Here is a 13,394-nt window from a genome sequence, read left to right as displayed (position 1 = left end):
CTGAGAATACCTATGGAGAACACAAGGATGAGTCTGAGAGATCATGAGAAGTTTGTTGGGTTGGTTTGGTTAGTTTTTGGGGTTTTTTTTGTTTTTTTTTTTTTACTTCTTCTGCTTGAACTTGCATAATTATTTGATGTAAATATTTGTTTCTTGCTCCTGGCTGGCAGTCTGGGAAGTGCAAGGTAGCACGTGTACAGTTCTTTATAGGAACAGCGTGGGATTTGCAGAGGGCAGGTATGCACAGGAATGGCAGTCGTGGGCTCCTCTCTGAGTAGGTGCAAATATTACCAGTCCAGTCTCTGGGTTATTTTTACATAATGTGTTGAAGAAACTGACACTGGGAAACTCGGAGAAAGCAGTGATGTGTTGCTGTGCATTGACAGCATGGGCACAGGTGGAGTGACCGCTCAGGGGGCTGAAAAGCTCTGTAGGTGTTTGAGAGAAAAGTGTTGACCACCTGGTTTCTGTGGCAGTTTGGGGAATCTGGCAAGCAGGCCTAGAAAGTCATTTTAGCAGATGTGAAAGTTGCTCTGCCTCGGGAACACAGTTATCCTGACTAAATTGGCCTCTCCCATGAACATGGCCCTGGGCTCTGGCTGATTTTGCACTTAATCTGACTGTCAGACAGAGAAAAGAATGCTTTACCCTCTGTGTGCTGAAGTGTCTGTGTACTGAAGTGTGAAGCCACATCATCTTCAACGGAATTACCCCCAGCTCACAAAGAAGAGGGAGGAGGGCTATTGCTTCCCTCAGGACAGCATATCACAACAGAAGACACGCTGCAGCTCACCAAGTACTGTGCCCCTGCACACAGCCCCCAGACCAGGGACATCCTGTGTGGGGGAAGAGGCGTGTCAAGGCACATCTCTGCTACTCAAGAAAGCAGGGTGTGAACTTGTCTGAGAAACTTGACAACTTGAGAGGCATCTTCTGTGGAGTTCAAGGCTGCACTGTGTAAAGTTGATGGCTAGATGTCTGTGAGAAGTGTAGCAAACGCCTTGTGCTGCCCCTAGACTGCAGAGAGTCCTGTCTCTGTCAGGCAGGAGATGGATTGCAATGGATAATGGATGGGGACAGCACCAGGCAGTGTGGAGAATCAGCAAGCTGCAAAATAGCCAGCAGGTCTGTCCCTGTGAAAGATGCACATGATGCCACACACTAGGTGTGTTTTACGCAGAGGCAATTTAGCAGGCATGTCTCCTGGAAAGTGTCTAGGGGGGCTGTGACATGTTTAGAGTAGGGATAAATAGCTTTTGCCTGATTGGCCTGCAGCTTTTTAATGAATGATTTAGGACCCAACCTGAAGTCAACTGGTCTGACTTTCAGCAGCTCAGTTAGAATATGTGTTTGTGCAAAGCTTTGACTTCTAAAATACGCTGTTTTCCCCTGAGACCCAGACTAAGCATCAGAGAGAAAGAGCTTAGTGAAATGACAAAGGATGGCACATCCCTGTAGTCAGGCAGGAGTCTAACAGGAATGTGCTTCCACTGCAGGAAAGGGAATTCTTTCCCAAGTGATTCCTGGCTTTTTGCTATTAGAGTTGGTGGGTTTCAATGGGAACAATGTCTTCTTTTAGCAAACGTGTTTTCTTTTGTTTTTCTTCTTTTACGCAAATGATGGAATGAATTAGTGACCTTTGTAGTTGGAAGAGTTAAAAAAATCCATAAATGACATAAAACGACTTTGACTAATGTCTGGTCCTCAGAATTCCTTGATTAAGGTGGTATTTGGAGAGTTTTGTTGTGGCTGCCCCAGAATGACAGTGGTGGCAGGCAGACTTCTGTTTGGGTTTTCTTGAGAGACAAACTGTGATTTTAAATTGTCACTTACCTTTGTCCAGTTCTTTCCTTATTTATGTCTTCTGTGCCTGCAAGAAAGAGAGAAAATTAGTTTATTTTCAAGTTAAGCTGTAATAAATGATTCTGAGAGACTCCATTAAACATTACTCGAACAGCTGAATTAATGCTGTCACCACATAGATACAGCGTGAATCCAGAGAAAATGATGATACTGGGGACTCCTTTTCCTTTAGCCTCTGACAGCATGCTCATGTCAAATACAATGGTTGTTTGCAGGATCATATGGTGAGAGAAGAAACCAGGAGCCTCACTCCAAAGCAGTGTGCTGTCCTGGACCTGGCACTGGATACAATCAAAGTAAGTGATTCCATTTCTGTCTCTGCTGTTCTCTAACTCCATCTTCAATTCCGTTTTGGGAGGACAGTACCTGTCCTGGTTTAGGAGATAGCAGGAGTCTGTCCCTACTGCCACAGTGATAAAGGCTCTAAGGGAATACTGCCATGTTTGTCTACACCTGAAGAGGTTCAGGGGACTGGTATGCTGGGAGTCAGCATATTCATATTTAAGTGCTTTGGAACAGGAATGCTTTTTTTTTGTATTAGGGCTGGGTTTCCAGTACAGAAGCTGTTTTGTGAATTTTTCCAGCTGTTTCCTATCCGTACATACAATTGCACATACCTGTTGGTTGCTGGTTGCAATTCTTGCTCAGTACCTTTCCCATTTCTTTTCACTCTCAGCAATATTTCCATGCTGGTGGCAACGGTCTGAAGAAAACCTTCTTGGAGAAGAGCCCAGACCTGCAGTCACTTCGATATGCTCTCTCCCTCTACACTCAGACCACGGACACTCTCATCAAAACGTTTGTCCAATCTCAGACAGCTCAGGGTAAGATTCTTTTGTATTGGCAGAGTTCAATGGAGCTCTTGGATCTGTTCATAATTTCTCTCCCTGGTACTGCCAGTTTGTAGAGTGCTTTTGGCAGTAACATTTCTGAAAGCGTGACAGTTCAGAGCTTTTGAAACTGGAAAGGAGGGAAAGGGGGTTATTTCCCACTCTATTGACTACATTTTGAGAGAGCAGAACTCTGTGAAACATAAGGCTTGGGGTGTTTGTGGTCTTTTTTTCTCTGCAATCCTCACTTAACAGTCACGTTTCATGAATTAATGTGGGTGGGTGGCTTAAGTGAAATTTGAAGTTACTGTACTGAGACTTGCACAGTGGTGTGAGGTACCATTTCAGCAAGACACCACTGCAGAAACCAGTGGTTAACGTGTGTGGCCTGTGCCTGGGTCACAGACCAGCTGCTGGCACAGCCCATGTGGCCCTGACTAAGGCTGAGTGACAGCAATTTGATGAGTTATGGAGCTACAGGCTTCCTGTAAAGGGAGAAATCTCTCAGGAGAGCAACAAATACACTGTTTTGTCTGCAAGCCAGTACAGGGTATGTGGGAGCTAGATGATTACAGATCACCACAACATATTAATAAGCTGCTGGGATGGGTCACCAAAGTGTTTGGTGACTCTCTGAGAAGCCTTATGGCTCAGTAGTGCTGTTTCATTGATTTTGGAGGGATAAACAGTTAATTTCATCTCTTTCATGTGAACATCTCCATATTATTGTACTGAAAAAATTTGGTCTCTAGTCAAGGACCTTCACTGGCTGACTGTGAATCTCACTATTTGCAGTAAGAGGAGACAGATGCTGTTAGGGGTTGGGTCTAAACCAAAACTGGTATTTTTAAGTTTTCAGGCTGTTTAATTAAAAGCCTTGCCATTAAGCTACTTCATCCCAGATGCAAAGTTATACAACTCCATGGGCATGTCCTTCTGCCATCTGTTTGCATGGAATCCTTTTTCTTTTACTCCTTCCAAGCCTAAGAGAGCTGGCGACCCCACATACTGTACTAACTCTGCCAGCATGCCATCACACTGAGCCCCAGGATCAAGGGGAAAGCACTCCATTTGCACACTTTCCCTTGTGTGCCAATGAGGCTGCTTGATACTGGCATTCCCCTAGCAGTGTGGAAAGTTCAGAGATTTCGTGAACAAAACAAGGTTTGTTTCTAGAGAGAAAAGTTTGGTTTAGTTTTGGATGGTTGAATCATCAGAAGAGGAGCCTCAGAGGGGATCTCAAACTACCTGAAAGGAGGTTGTAGTGAGGTGCAAGTTAGTGTTTTTTGCCATGTCTCAAGTGAAAGGATGAGAGGAAATGGCCTGAAGTTGTGCCAAGGGAGGTTCAGGTTAGATAGTAGAATTTATTTTTTCATTGAAAAGGTGGCTAGACACTGGAATAATTGCCCAGGGAGGTGGTGGAGTCACCATCTCTGGAAGTGTAGAAGAGGTGTCTGGATGTGGCATTTGGGGACATAGTTTAGGGATGATTTTGATGGTGCTGGGTTGACAGTTGGACTAGATGACCTTGCAGGTCTCTTCCAACTGTGATGGTTCTGTGATTCTATGATCCCTGCCTTTAGCAGCACAGTCTAGTCTTCCTTATGTTGAAACATACTGCATTAAGACACTGAAATTAAATAAAAAATCAGTACCTTTGAGAGAATGGTCCTGTCACTGTGTCCCAGCAGAGCAACGATGACATCCAGTGGCCAGACGGGTCAAAGACTGCTACATCCACTAGGGACTCCAGGAACCTGGCTGTTGCCATCACTTACGCAAACCACTTTTTAACGGGGAACTTGAGTGCACACTTGAGTGCTTACAGTCTTTGCTGTTCTGTGCACATATTTCCCGTTATATATCCAAACCATGAACTGATGCTAGTTTTTTGTGTGGATCCTGTTAAACTGTCATGATGAACGAAGATACAAGGAAGTGTGGCAGCACTGATGTTCTGCAGTCCATGCTACAGTCAGGAGTACTTAAAACTACAGAAAGAAAGTGCTCCACTGAAGTCACAAAACTGACAAATTCAAAGCTGATATGAAAAAGCAGCTTCATGCAATGCATGATTTGGCTGTAAAGCTTCGCTGAGGGCAAGTATTTAGCAGAAACACAAAGATAATGGAACATTGTCATTATCTCTCAGAAGCAGAAATATACAGGGCTCCCACAGAAGTGGGTGCCTGGGTATTTATGTATTTTTTAAGAAGCTTAGAAAGAATGAAGCTCTGGCGTTAGGGCATAATATGCACACGTTGTGAGATCATCAATTAAATCTCATAGCTGACTGATGACATTTCTTTGTGACTTAGTCTAAGGCACTGTGGGGAACACTGGGCATGGTAGGCCACTGGTACAAATCAGCATCTTGTATGTTAGTAGGTTTGAGAATTTTGGACCCTGTTTGTGGAATAAAAGATCTGAGCTATGCCACCTAATATCTGCAGAATCAGTGCTAGGATATCTCTGAGAAAGGCATGACTCTGATCTCTTCTCTGTGGTGACCAGTGACAGGACCTGAGGGAACGGCCTGAAGTTGTGTCAGGGGAGGGTTAGGTTGGATAGTAGGAAAAGGTTCTTCACCCAGACGGTGGTTGGGCACTGAACAGGCTCCCCAGGGAAGTGGTCACTGCACCAGCCTGGCAGTTCAAGAACTGTTTGAACAATGCTCTCAGGTACAAGGTGTGACTCTTGGGGTGGTCCTGTGCAGGGCCAGGAGCTGGACTCAATGTCTCTTGTGGGTCACTTCCAACTCAGCATATTGTGTGATTCTGTGACTCTCTCCCAGGACTGGGGCTAAAGAAGGATATTTTCTTACCCTTCTTGTTAACCACGGCTGGTATATGGGTTTGGAGAGCTGCACACAGGTTGAAGGGACAGAAGGGGCAGCACCACTGTTTACAGCTGACATCTGCTTACCAGAGCTCTGTGATTGAGGTTTCCCTTTGCATAAGTCCCATGAGCCATGGGAGGACATGGCTTCATGCAGAATCATTTAAATGCTGTTTGCTTCTCTTACTTCTGTGCTCAGTGGTTGCACCTTCCAGTTTGTGAAGTAGCTACTGCTTTCATTTCATTACTGAGTAGACTTCTATTGCACTACTTCTATTGCTGCTAAATGTTTGCTCTGCAGGATCAGGGCTGCAGTTCAGTTATGCCAGCACAAATTCTGTTTTAACCCAGACTATGCCTTACTTGCAGACAGCCTTGCTCTCCAAAGCCTGGTGCAGAAGATCTAGGAGGATATTTTGTCTGTTAAGAGCTAGAATATTTGCCTTGTGTTTAAGTGACATTGCTAATTGTGTTGTAATTCATACTCTTCTCTCTTTATCCTGCTTGCTTTCTTGCCTTTTGAATTCATGTCTCAGTGCATGATGGGAAAGGTATAAGGTTTACCACTAATGAGGACGTTCTTCCTGATAAGGGTATGTTCAAGATTAATGTTGTTACCATAACAACATTACCCAACTGCCTTGCTTTTGAAGTCATCTTGCCCATGCTCAGAAACCTTTTCCAGAGTCCTGTTCCCTGCAGTTCCCTTGTAGCAGTGAACTTCCACCGAATGCTTGCATCCCACAGACTGAGCCACAAGTGGTGTGGTTTGGAAGTCTGTACCTTGCCTGAGAGCCTGTTCCCAAGCTTGAGATTTATTCATGGGATGTGAAAGTTGTCTTGAAAATGGACTGGGTTTTGGAAGAAGCTGCAGACTTGTTCCCTACCCTTTACCATGGGGTGTGTGTTTCAAGTCCTGAACTTGCATGTGTGTGGTCTGCTGAGAAGGGCTACTGTAATACATGGGAATGTCTGATACGCACTCAAGGCTATGGCCAAGCTTGAACCATCTGGCTTGAAGCAGGGTTAGCTAAAGGTCTGGATGCTCTGGAGACCCCTATATATTAAGTCTTGCAGTGTTTCATCTCTTAATTTATTTTTTGCTGTCCAAAGTCTTTTTCTTATATCAGGTGAAACACATCTATAACCCATTGCACGAGCTCAGTTCTGCAGTTTCACCTTTCAGTATTGCAATACCAATGAGGCCTTCATGTCAAGAATTAAATCTGCTTGTCACTAAATGTACAAGTATGTGTATGCACACAGTTGTACATGCTCAGAATATTTTTTTGTTGGCTGTCTTCAGATTGCTTTTTTGTCTCTGAAATTTTCAGTTCATAGAACAAGATTTTTGTATAGAAAGACAAGAATGAAGGCAGGAAAAACTGTAGTGTAAATTTTGTCTTCTTCAAAGGTAATGGAATGATTCTGCTCCCATTCTTCTGAGGCATCAGCATCTCCTTTATAACCGATTAATTACACTAAGGATCAATAAAGTGAAGACCTGAGTGTTTGTTGGCTAATGTTTCTGTGGATTGTGGCCATACTGTTGGTAATTCTGTTTGTTTCTGTGGAAAATGCCAACAGTGTAAGTGACAGATCCACACCATCAAATGGGTCAGGTCAATAATTAAGCCTACCAATTTTAAAGCTCTGTGCTTATATACAGAAAAAAAAGCAGCATTGCACTTCTAACCAGGGAGGAAACAGTACCTTCAAGATTATATTTGTTACAGCCTAAAGGTCAAGAATGAGAACCTACCCTGAGGTAATAATTTGAGGTTGTGTTTTGGTTGCTCAGATACTTGTATATTAATGTGACTTTCACTGCCTACAGTTCTGTGGCATGTAATTTGCCTCAGAGAATTGCACAGTGTCATGGCTCTCAACCTCTTGGTTTTTAAATGAGTGGTTTTGCTGCCGGCAGACCGTTCTTGTGGAAGTTAACTTTTTAGATCAGTCTACTCAAAATGTTTGTTTAATGATATCCTTCAAGCTCCTTATCTAGAATTTCAAACAGACCAGTTTTTCACTTAGTAATGTATCTTACCCTCAGATTTGACGAAAAAAATGCTGTTCATAGGTACTCAATTACCCTCTAAATATCTCGATTACAACAGCATTGCTAATTGTCAAACTGAGGTCAGGCAGTTATCAAAGAGAAAGTCAAATCAATCTCACTCTCTTATCAAAACTTGATCTTCATTTTGCACAGCAGTCATTTTCTGTAATTTACGTGACATCTTAATTGTATTACCCAGAAAAATGTCATTTCCATATACTACATGATGATAATTGTGATTAACAGTTAAAAAGTTGAAAAAAGTCATAATATATGAATTGTAAGGTTCATGAAAGCTCCCTCTGATACCAACATACTGTCTTTCCTTTCTGAAGTTACATCTTGTTTTCTCCATGGCTAATTGATAAAGGGAAATAAGTATGCAAATTGTGAGTGCTTCTCTCTCAACATTTTTGATGCACAACAAAGAAGGGGGGTTCTCATCGTGCTCCAAAGGGAAGCAGATAGGCAGTCAAGATGACAACTTTTAAGTGATGTACAACATGCAGAAAGGTTCTTGGAGGGTGAGACTGCACTATGGCTCCGTGCAAATCACTAACACCTATATCTTTTTTTTCCCCTAAATTTCCTCTGTTGTGTGATGTCCTCTCCTCCTTTTTCTGTTGTTGTTGAGTTTTTTGTCCTCCCTTCTTCCCTGAGCAGACAAGAATGCCAATGCCCATCACTGGAATGCCTGCATGTACACACAGCAGCTTGGCAGGAACCTCTGAAAAATTCTTGCTCCCTGTGAAGGTCCACTGTTGAGCATTAGGTCTTTTAAATTCTTCTAAAATCCTCACTGGTGTCCTCAATAGGATGCAGTCTTGAGTGGAGTGGAAGAAGTGCTGGTGTTTATGTGTGTTGGGCATGTGAGCCTGATGTTATCTTGCACTACCGTGACATTCTCGGTGCTGACTGAGAAGCTGGCTCTGGGAGGTGTGCTGTGAAAACACCACATTGTCTTCCTGAGGCCATAAAGACTTACGCCAATAACAAGTAATCCATGTGTGCGTGGCGGGGGGTGTTGATTTTCTTCCCACAGGCTCTGGTGTTGATGATCCCGTGGGAGAAGTGTCCATCCAGATTGACCTGTACACCCACCCAGGAACTGGGGAGCACAAGGTCACGGTGAAAGGTATGGCAAAGCACATGCTGCTGCTCAGGCTCGCCGGGGCAAATCTCCAGCTGGCAGTCAGGATGTTTCTGTGTTAGCTCGTGGGATCTCAGGCCAGAATTGTTTTCCCTGTTTCACATCAGGGACACGAAGAGAAACAGCAAATGAGCTTGTGCAGCCAGTGACATGGCAGTGCACAGCCCGGTTGTTTATTGGCAGCGATTTATGCAAGTAAACAGAAATCAGATGATGGCTCTCGCCAGGCGCCACAGTTTAGTCTGTGCTGCAGAGAACAGGGCAGGCTGATCTTGCGAAACTGCTCAGTGAGCACCCGGACATCACAGAGCCACTGAGAGTTCAGAGGCTCCTCTCCCCCGTCCTGAAGGCCATGTTGGTCCCCCCCCAGCCACTCTGAAAATAACCAAAGCAGTGATTCATCCCAGGGTTCCTTTTCCTCCTTCATCTCCTTCGCTTGAATACAGCATACTTAACTACTTTAATTTCCTCTGAAGATTTATGTAAACAGTTCTTCAGGCCTCTCTTCTGGTTAAATCTACATGGAAGTGCAAAAGCTGATTTTCAGAGCTATTTCCTCTGCTTCAGTCTGTTCCCTGCAGTGACCTGAGATAGAATGAGAATTAAAAGCTAGTAAGTCTGGATCCTGGAACCACCCACAGCTTTGTTTGTCTTACCTGCAGTCCCATTTTCCCTTTTCAACAGATACCTAAATATTGGCCTCCAAAATGCCCCTTTTTTTTCTTATCCCACACATAATGATGATGTAAGCATGGAACTGTCAGGGCAACCTGCCTGGAGCTGCAGGAGTGCCTGTTTTCTTGGGCTTATTTCTTGACAATCCATATGGCAGAAGCTACATGCTGTCCCAAACATTAAATTCCCTTCACAGAACTTAAACTAGATCAAAAAAGCAAATCCTTGCATTACAAAAAAGTCCTGCTCATGTGTGTTGTGACACTGTCATGTTTCAGGTTAGAAACAAGAAACTGAAAGCAGAGCAGAGTTGAAGGATGTCCAGAGCAATGAGCACAAATGAGTATTTACTGTAAACAAGGTTGTGACTCTCTCTTCCAGTTGTGGCAGCCAACGACCTGAAGTGGCAGACATCTGGCATGTTCCGTCCATTTGTTGAAATCACCATGATTGGGCCCCACCAGAGTGACAAGAAGAGGAAGTTCACAACCAAGTCGAAGAGCAACAACTGGGCTCCAAAATACAACGAAACCTTTCATTTGTAAGTGTGAAAAATATCCTGGGCATCTGGTGTGGCAAGTGCAGATGCAGAGGACAGTTAGGGTTTTCCAGTGTCCCCAGACAGCCTGCTCAGGGCCCAGAAGAGTACATGAACCAGTAGCTTGGTCCTGTCTTTGGTGTCTTTGCAGAAAAGCTGGATTATGGAAGTTTTTGCTGCGGGTGGGTTGCTGAGGTCTGTTCTATACCAGCAGTGTCCTTCGGCTTCTTTCTGAAATACTCTGTGTGTCCTGTGAACGTATTTTACTGTGCTCTGTCACTTTAATGAATTTTGTATTTTTTATTGGTAGAGTTGAGGATAAAAGTTTATTTATTTCTTAATGTGCGTTTTTATCCCAACTTGACCTGTAGGACATGCTTTTGGAACTTGTTTCCAAGGATACAGCCCTTGGAATTGGTAGTAAGTTGCTCTGCTAAAATTGCAGTGTTTCTCAGCATTGAGTATTGATCTCTTCTTATTTCATTTTCTTTCATTATTATAAGGACATATTCCTTCTTGGGAGGCTTAACAGAGGGAGCTGCAGGCTTGAGCTCTCTCAGCTGTACATATGAAAATGAGATGAGCAGAACTGACCAGCAAAAGGCTGTAAATGTCTGGGGGAGAAGGGAGTGTTCATATAATTGTTCTGTTCTGTGAGGAAAGGCAGGCTCCCTCTAAGTGAAGAGATATTGTTCCTTTTATTCTTTTAATTTTAGAAACATCAGAAGGGCTGGGGATTTTTTTTATTAGCTTTTGCATTAATGGAAGGTCCTGAATCTTTAACAAAGACTTCATCTAATTAAAATAGTAATTCTGAAATGAAGCAACCCTTAGCAGAAGCAGAAATGTTTAAAGTCATCTGAGTTGAAAATCTATTAGCATGGCTTTAATGTTTCCCGCTCCTCTCATTTCACAGTTTAACACACACACGCAAGTTGCAAAGGCAGCTTGAAAGGGGTTGTTCATTTTTTCTTCTTGAGTAACCAGGTTTACTTTATCTGCTGTAAATCGGAAAAAATGCCCACATGCTGTAGGTTTTACTTCTCTCTTTCTGACCAGGGTTTTCTGTAGAAAGGAGTTTTCTGTGACTTACCAGAGCCCTCCAGTCAGCTGCTGGCACCTTTGTTTTGCACTCGAGACACTGTAAATGAACTTGTGTGTGTTTTCCAGCATCCTGGGGAATGAAGATGGCCCCGATGCCTACGAGCTCCAAGTCTGTGTGAAGGATTACTGCTTTGCCCGGGAGGACCGGGTTCTGGGGATAGCAGTGATGCAGCTCAGAGATATAGCAGACAAAGGAAGCTGTGCTTGCTGGTGCCCCCTCGGGCGCAGGATTCACATGGATGAGACTGGACTCACAATCCTGAGGATTCTCTCTCAGAGAACCAATGATGAAGTTGCCAAGGAATTTGTGAAGCTGAAATCTGAGTCCCGCTCCACAGAGGAAGGCACCTGAGCTGAGCTGTGTAATGTTCCCTTTCCTCTTCTGCCTTGTGCCAATATGTGCAAGTGTTCAACAATTCTCTTTTATTAATTGCAAAAGGTTTTTTTCATGTTGTCTTTGTCAGCTCCGATAGCGCACGTGTGCTGTATAGGAAACAAATCCATCAATCTGATGTGAATTATTTATTTTTTAGTAGCTGGGTAAGACACCGTAGAGAATGAGACAATCTCTTCTTATTTAACATGTAAATTCTGCTTTGTGTATATAAATTATTTTATATTGGAGGCTGGAGTTGCTGGGTTTTGTTGATATGCAGCACTGTGATTTTATCCTCTGAATTTGGCAGGCATTAAAAAGGTTCTGCATAATCACACTACGATGCAAACACACAACTGTGTGGAAATTGGGAGGAGATGATTTGGAGGGGTTGACAAAGCACAGTTATCTCTCATTGAATTCACGTACTGTGGAGCTGCCTGGGGATCTTCTGACACAGATTATGCCAACGTGATATACAGACACCTCAACATCTACTTAAAAAAGAGGTTGCAGATGGCTCTGAAGATGCACACCGAATGAATGTATGTCCACGGATGTGCTGCTGTGAGCGCGGGCAAGACCAGGGCCACGAGCCCGGGGTGGGGCCTGAGATGTCGTAGCCAAAAGCTGCAAAGGCAGCACACCAGGAGCAGGCTGCAGCTGCCCTGCCACTGTAATTAGCTGGTGTGTCTCGGAGAGTGCAAATCCCCACGTGCTGCTGGGAGTCCCTGATGGCCGTGGGGGTGCTGTAAGCTGCTCAGCTCCGTAAGGCACGCTCGGGCTGCCGTGACCGACACGGTCGGGAAGGGATCAGCGTTAGAATCGTAGAGTTAGAGCCATGGCGAATCACATGGCTGCTATGTGCTTTTTCCACTTCAATATTCTTTTGTTAGTGTTTGACAGAGGATTGGATAATTTAATATCGCAGGCTTTCTGTAGCATTTTTTTACCCTGGAGTAGCTAAGACCATTCCTCACTATGAACCCAGAAATGACGGCTTGCTTGGAAGAGAGGAGCACACCTCCCCTCTGCAAGCCCTCAGTCTGGAGTGCTGGTCAAGGGGCAGCACGTCCATTCGCTTCTGATCTTGGAGATGCTGTTGGCCGTGCTGTGATTCACCCATGCTGATTGTCATTAATCTTACAATACCATTGACAATACCATTGAAATATTTTTGCACTGTCTTAAAGAAGCGTCCTGCTTTTGTTTTCTTAAAAAACAAAACACTGTCCTGAGCAAAATAATTGCAGGGAGGTCAGAATTTCTGACTGAAAATTCGCAAGAAGGAAGGTCTGGAGTGGTGATTGCACCTGAGGCATGTTTGTTGGAGGGTTTTTATTGGGGATATTTTTGCTTTTCCAGCTGCCCTTGTGCTCTGGAAAGTGCAGCTGGAACAAGCCAGTCCTTGCCCATAAAGTACTGTAATACTGTCAATAAATTCAAGGACTGCATATTGAATGACTTTTTTTTTTTTTTCCTTTCTATTTTCTCTGACACTTGTGTAGCTGTATGATGTGACTCCTGTATTTCATGGGCCTGCTTGTAGAGTTCTGAGACAGCACATCTGCTTTGTTCTTGTCCATGATGTAATAATGCTCTTCAAAACTCCGTACTATTTGTCATGATTTTGAATCATTGTACGTGCCATTGTTATGAGAACTGTTAGTATGGTCTTTAATAAACTCTTTTAGCAGCATTTGGAGCTGTCTTTTGGAGCGTAACTGTGACTGGGTTTCCTAAACCATGGAGGACAGAATCACTGCTGCATCTTCGGAAATTATTCAGGTTCAGTATGTAGTTTTCTTTAGTGCTTTAGATGCCCAGCAAGGAGTATGAGTCAGTTTCCCCCTCCTCCATGGTGCCTCTGTCTGGGACATCTATCCCTGAAGTCCTTGGCTTCTGATAACACTCTGAGACATCACGGAAAAGCATAAAGAATAGCTTATTGACATTTT

At 43.7% G+C, this 13,394-nt stretch overlaps 1 protein-coding gene across 16 annotated transcripts in view; it reads left to right on the top strand.

Annotated features, from left to right (window-relative positions):
• UNC13B (unc-13 homolog B) overlaps positions 1 to 13,135 on the top strand; it is a 181,206-nt gene extending 168,071 nt beyond the window's left edge. For 12 of the 16 annotated variants that reach the window (XM_017746603.1, XM_017746600.1, XM_017746601.1 and 9 more), the window contains 6 exons: positions 2,079 to 2,159; positions 2,540 to 2,687; positions 6,068 to 6,124; positions 8,636 to 8,728; positions 9,800 to 9,959; positions 11,127 to 13,135. In XM_017746603.1, the coding sequence (XP_017602092.1) occupies positions 2,079 to 2,159; positions 2,540 to 2,687; positions 6,068 to 6,124; positions 8,636 to 8,728; positions 9,800 to 9,959; positions 11,127 to 11,412 (825 nt within the window). In that variant the 3' untranslated portion in view covers positions 11,413 to 13,135. The remainder of the gene's footprint in view (positions 1 to 2,078; positions 2,160 to 2,539; positions 2,688 to 6,067; positions 6,125 to 8,635; positions 8,729 to 9,799; positions 9,960 to 11,126) is intronic. The other 4 variants (XM_017746605.1, XM_017746604.1, XM_017746593.1 and 1 more) reach the window with 1 other exon arrangement.
• Positions 13,136 to 13,394: the final 259 nt, after the last annotated feature.

The sequence above is a fragment of the Corvus brachyrhynchos genome, unplaced genomic scaffold, assembly GCF_000691975.1.
Source record: "Corvus brachyrhynchos isolate BGI_N302 unplaced genomic scaffold, ASM69197v1 scaffold139, whole genome shotgun sequence".
Classification (NCBI taxonomy): domain Eukaryota; kingdom Metazoa; phylum Chordata; class Aves; order Passeriformes; family Corvidae; genus Corvus; species Corvus brachyrhynchos.
This window is presented reverse-complemented; position numbering and strand designations above follow the sequence as displayed.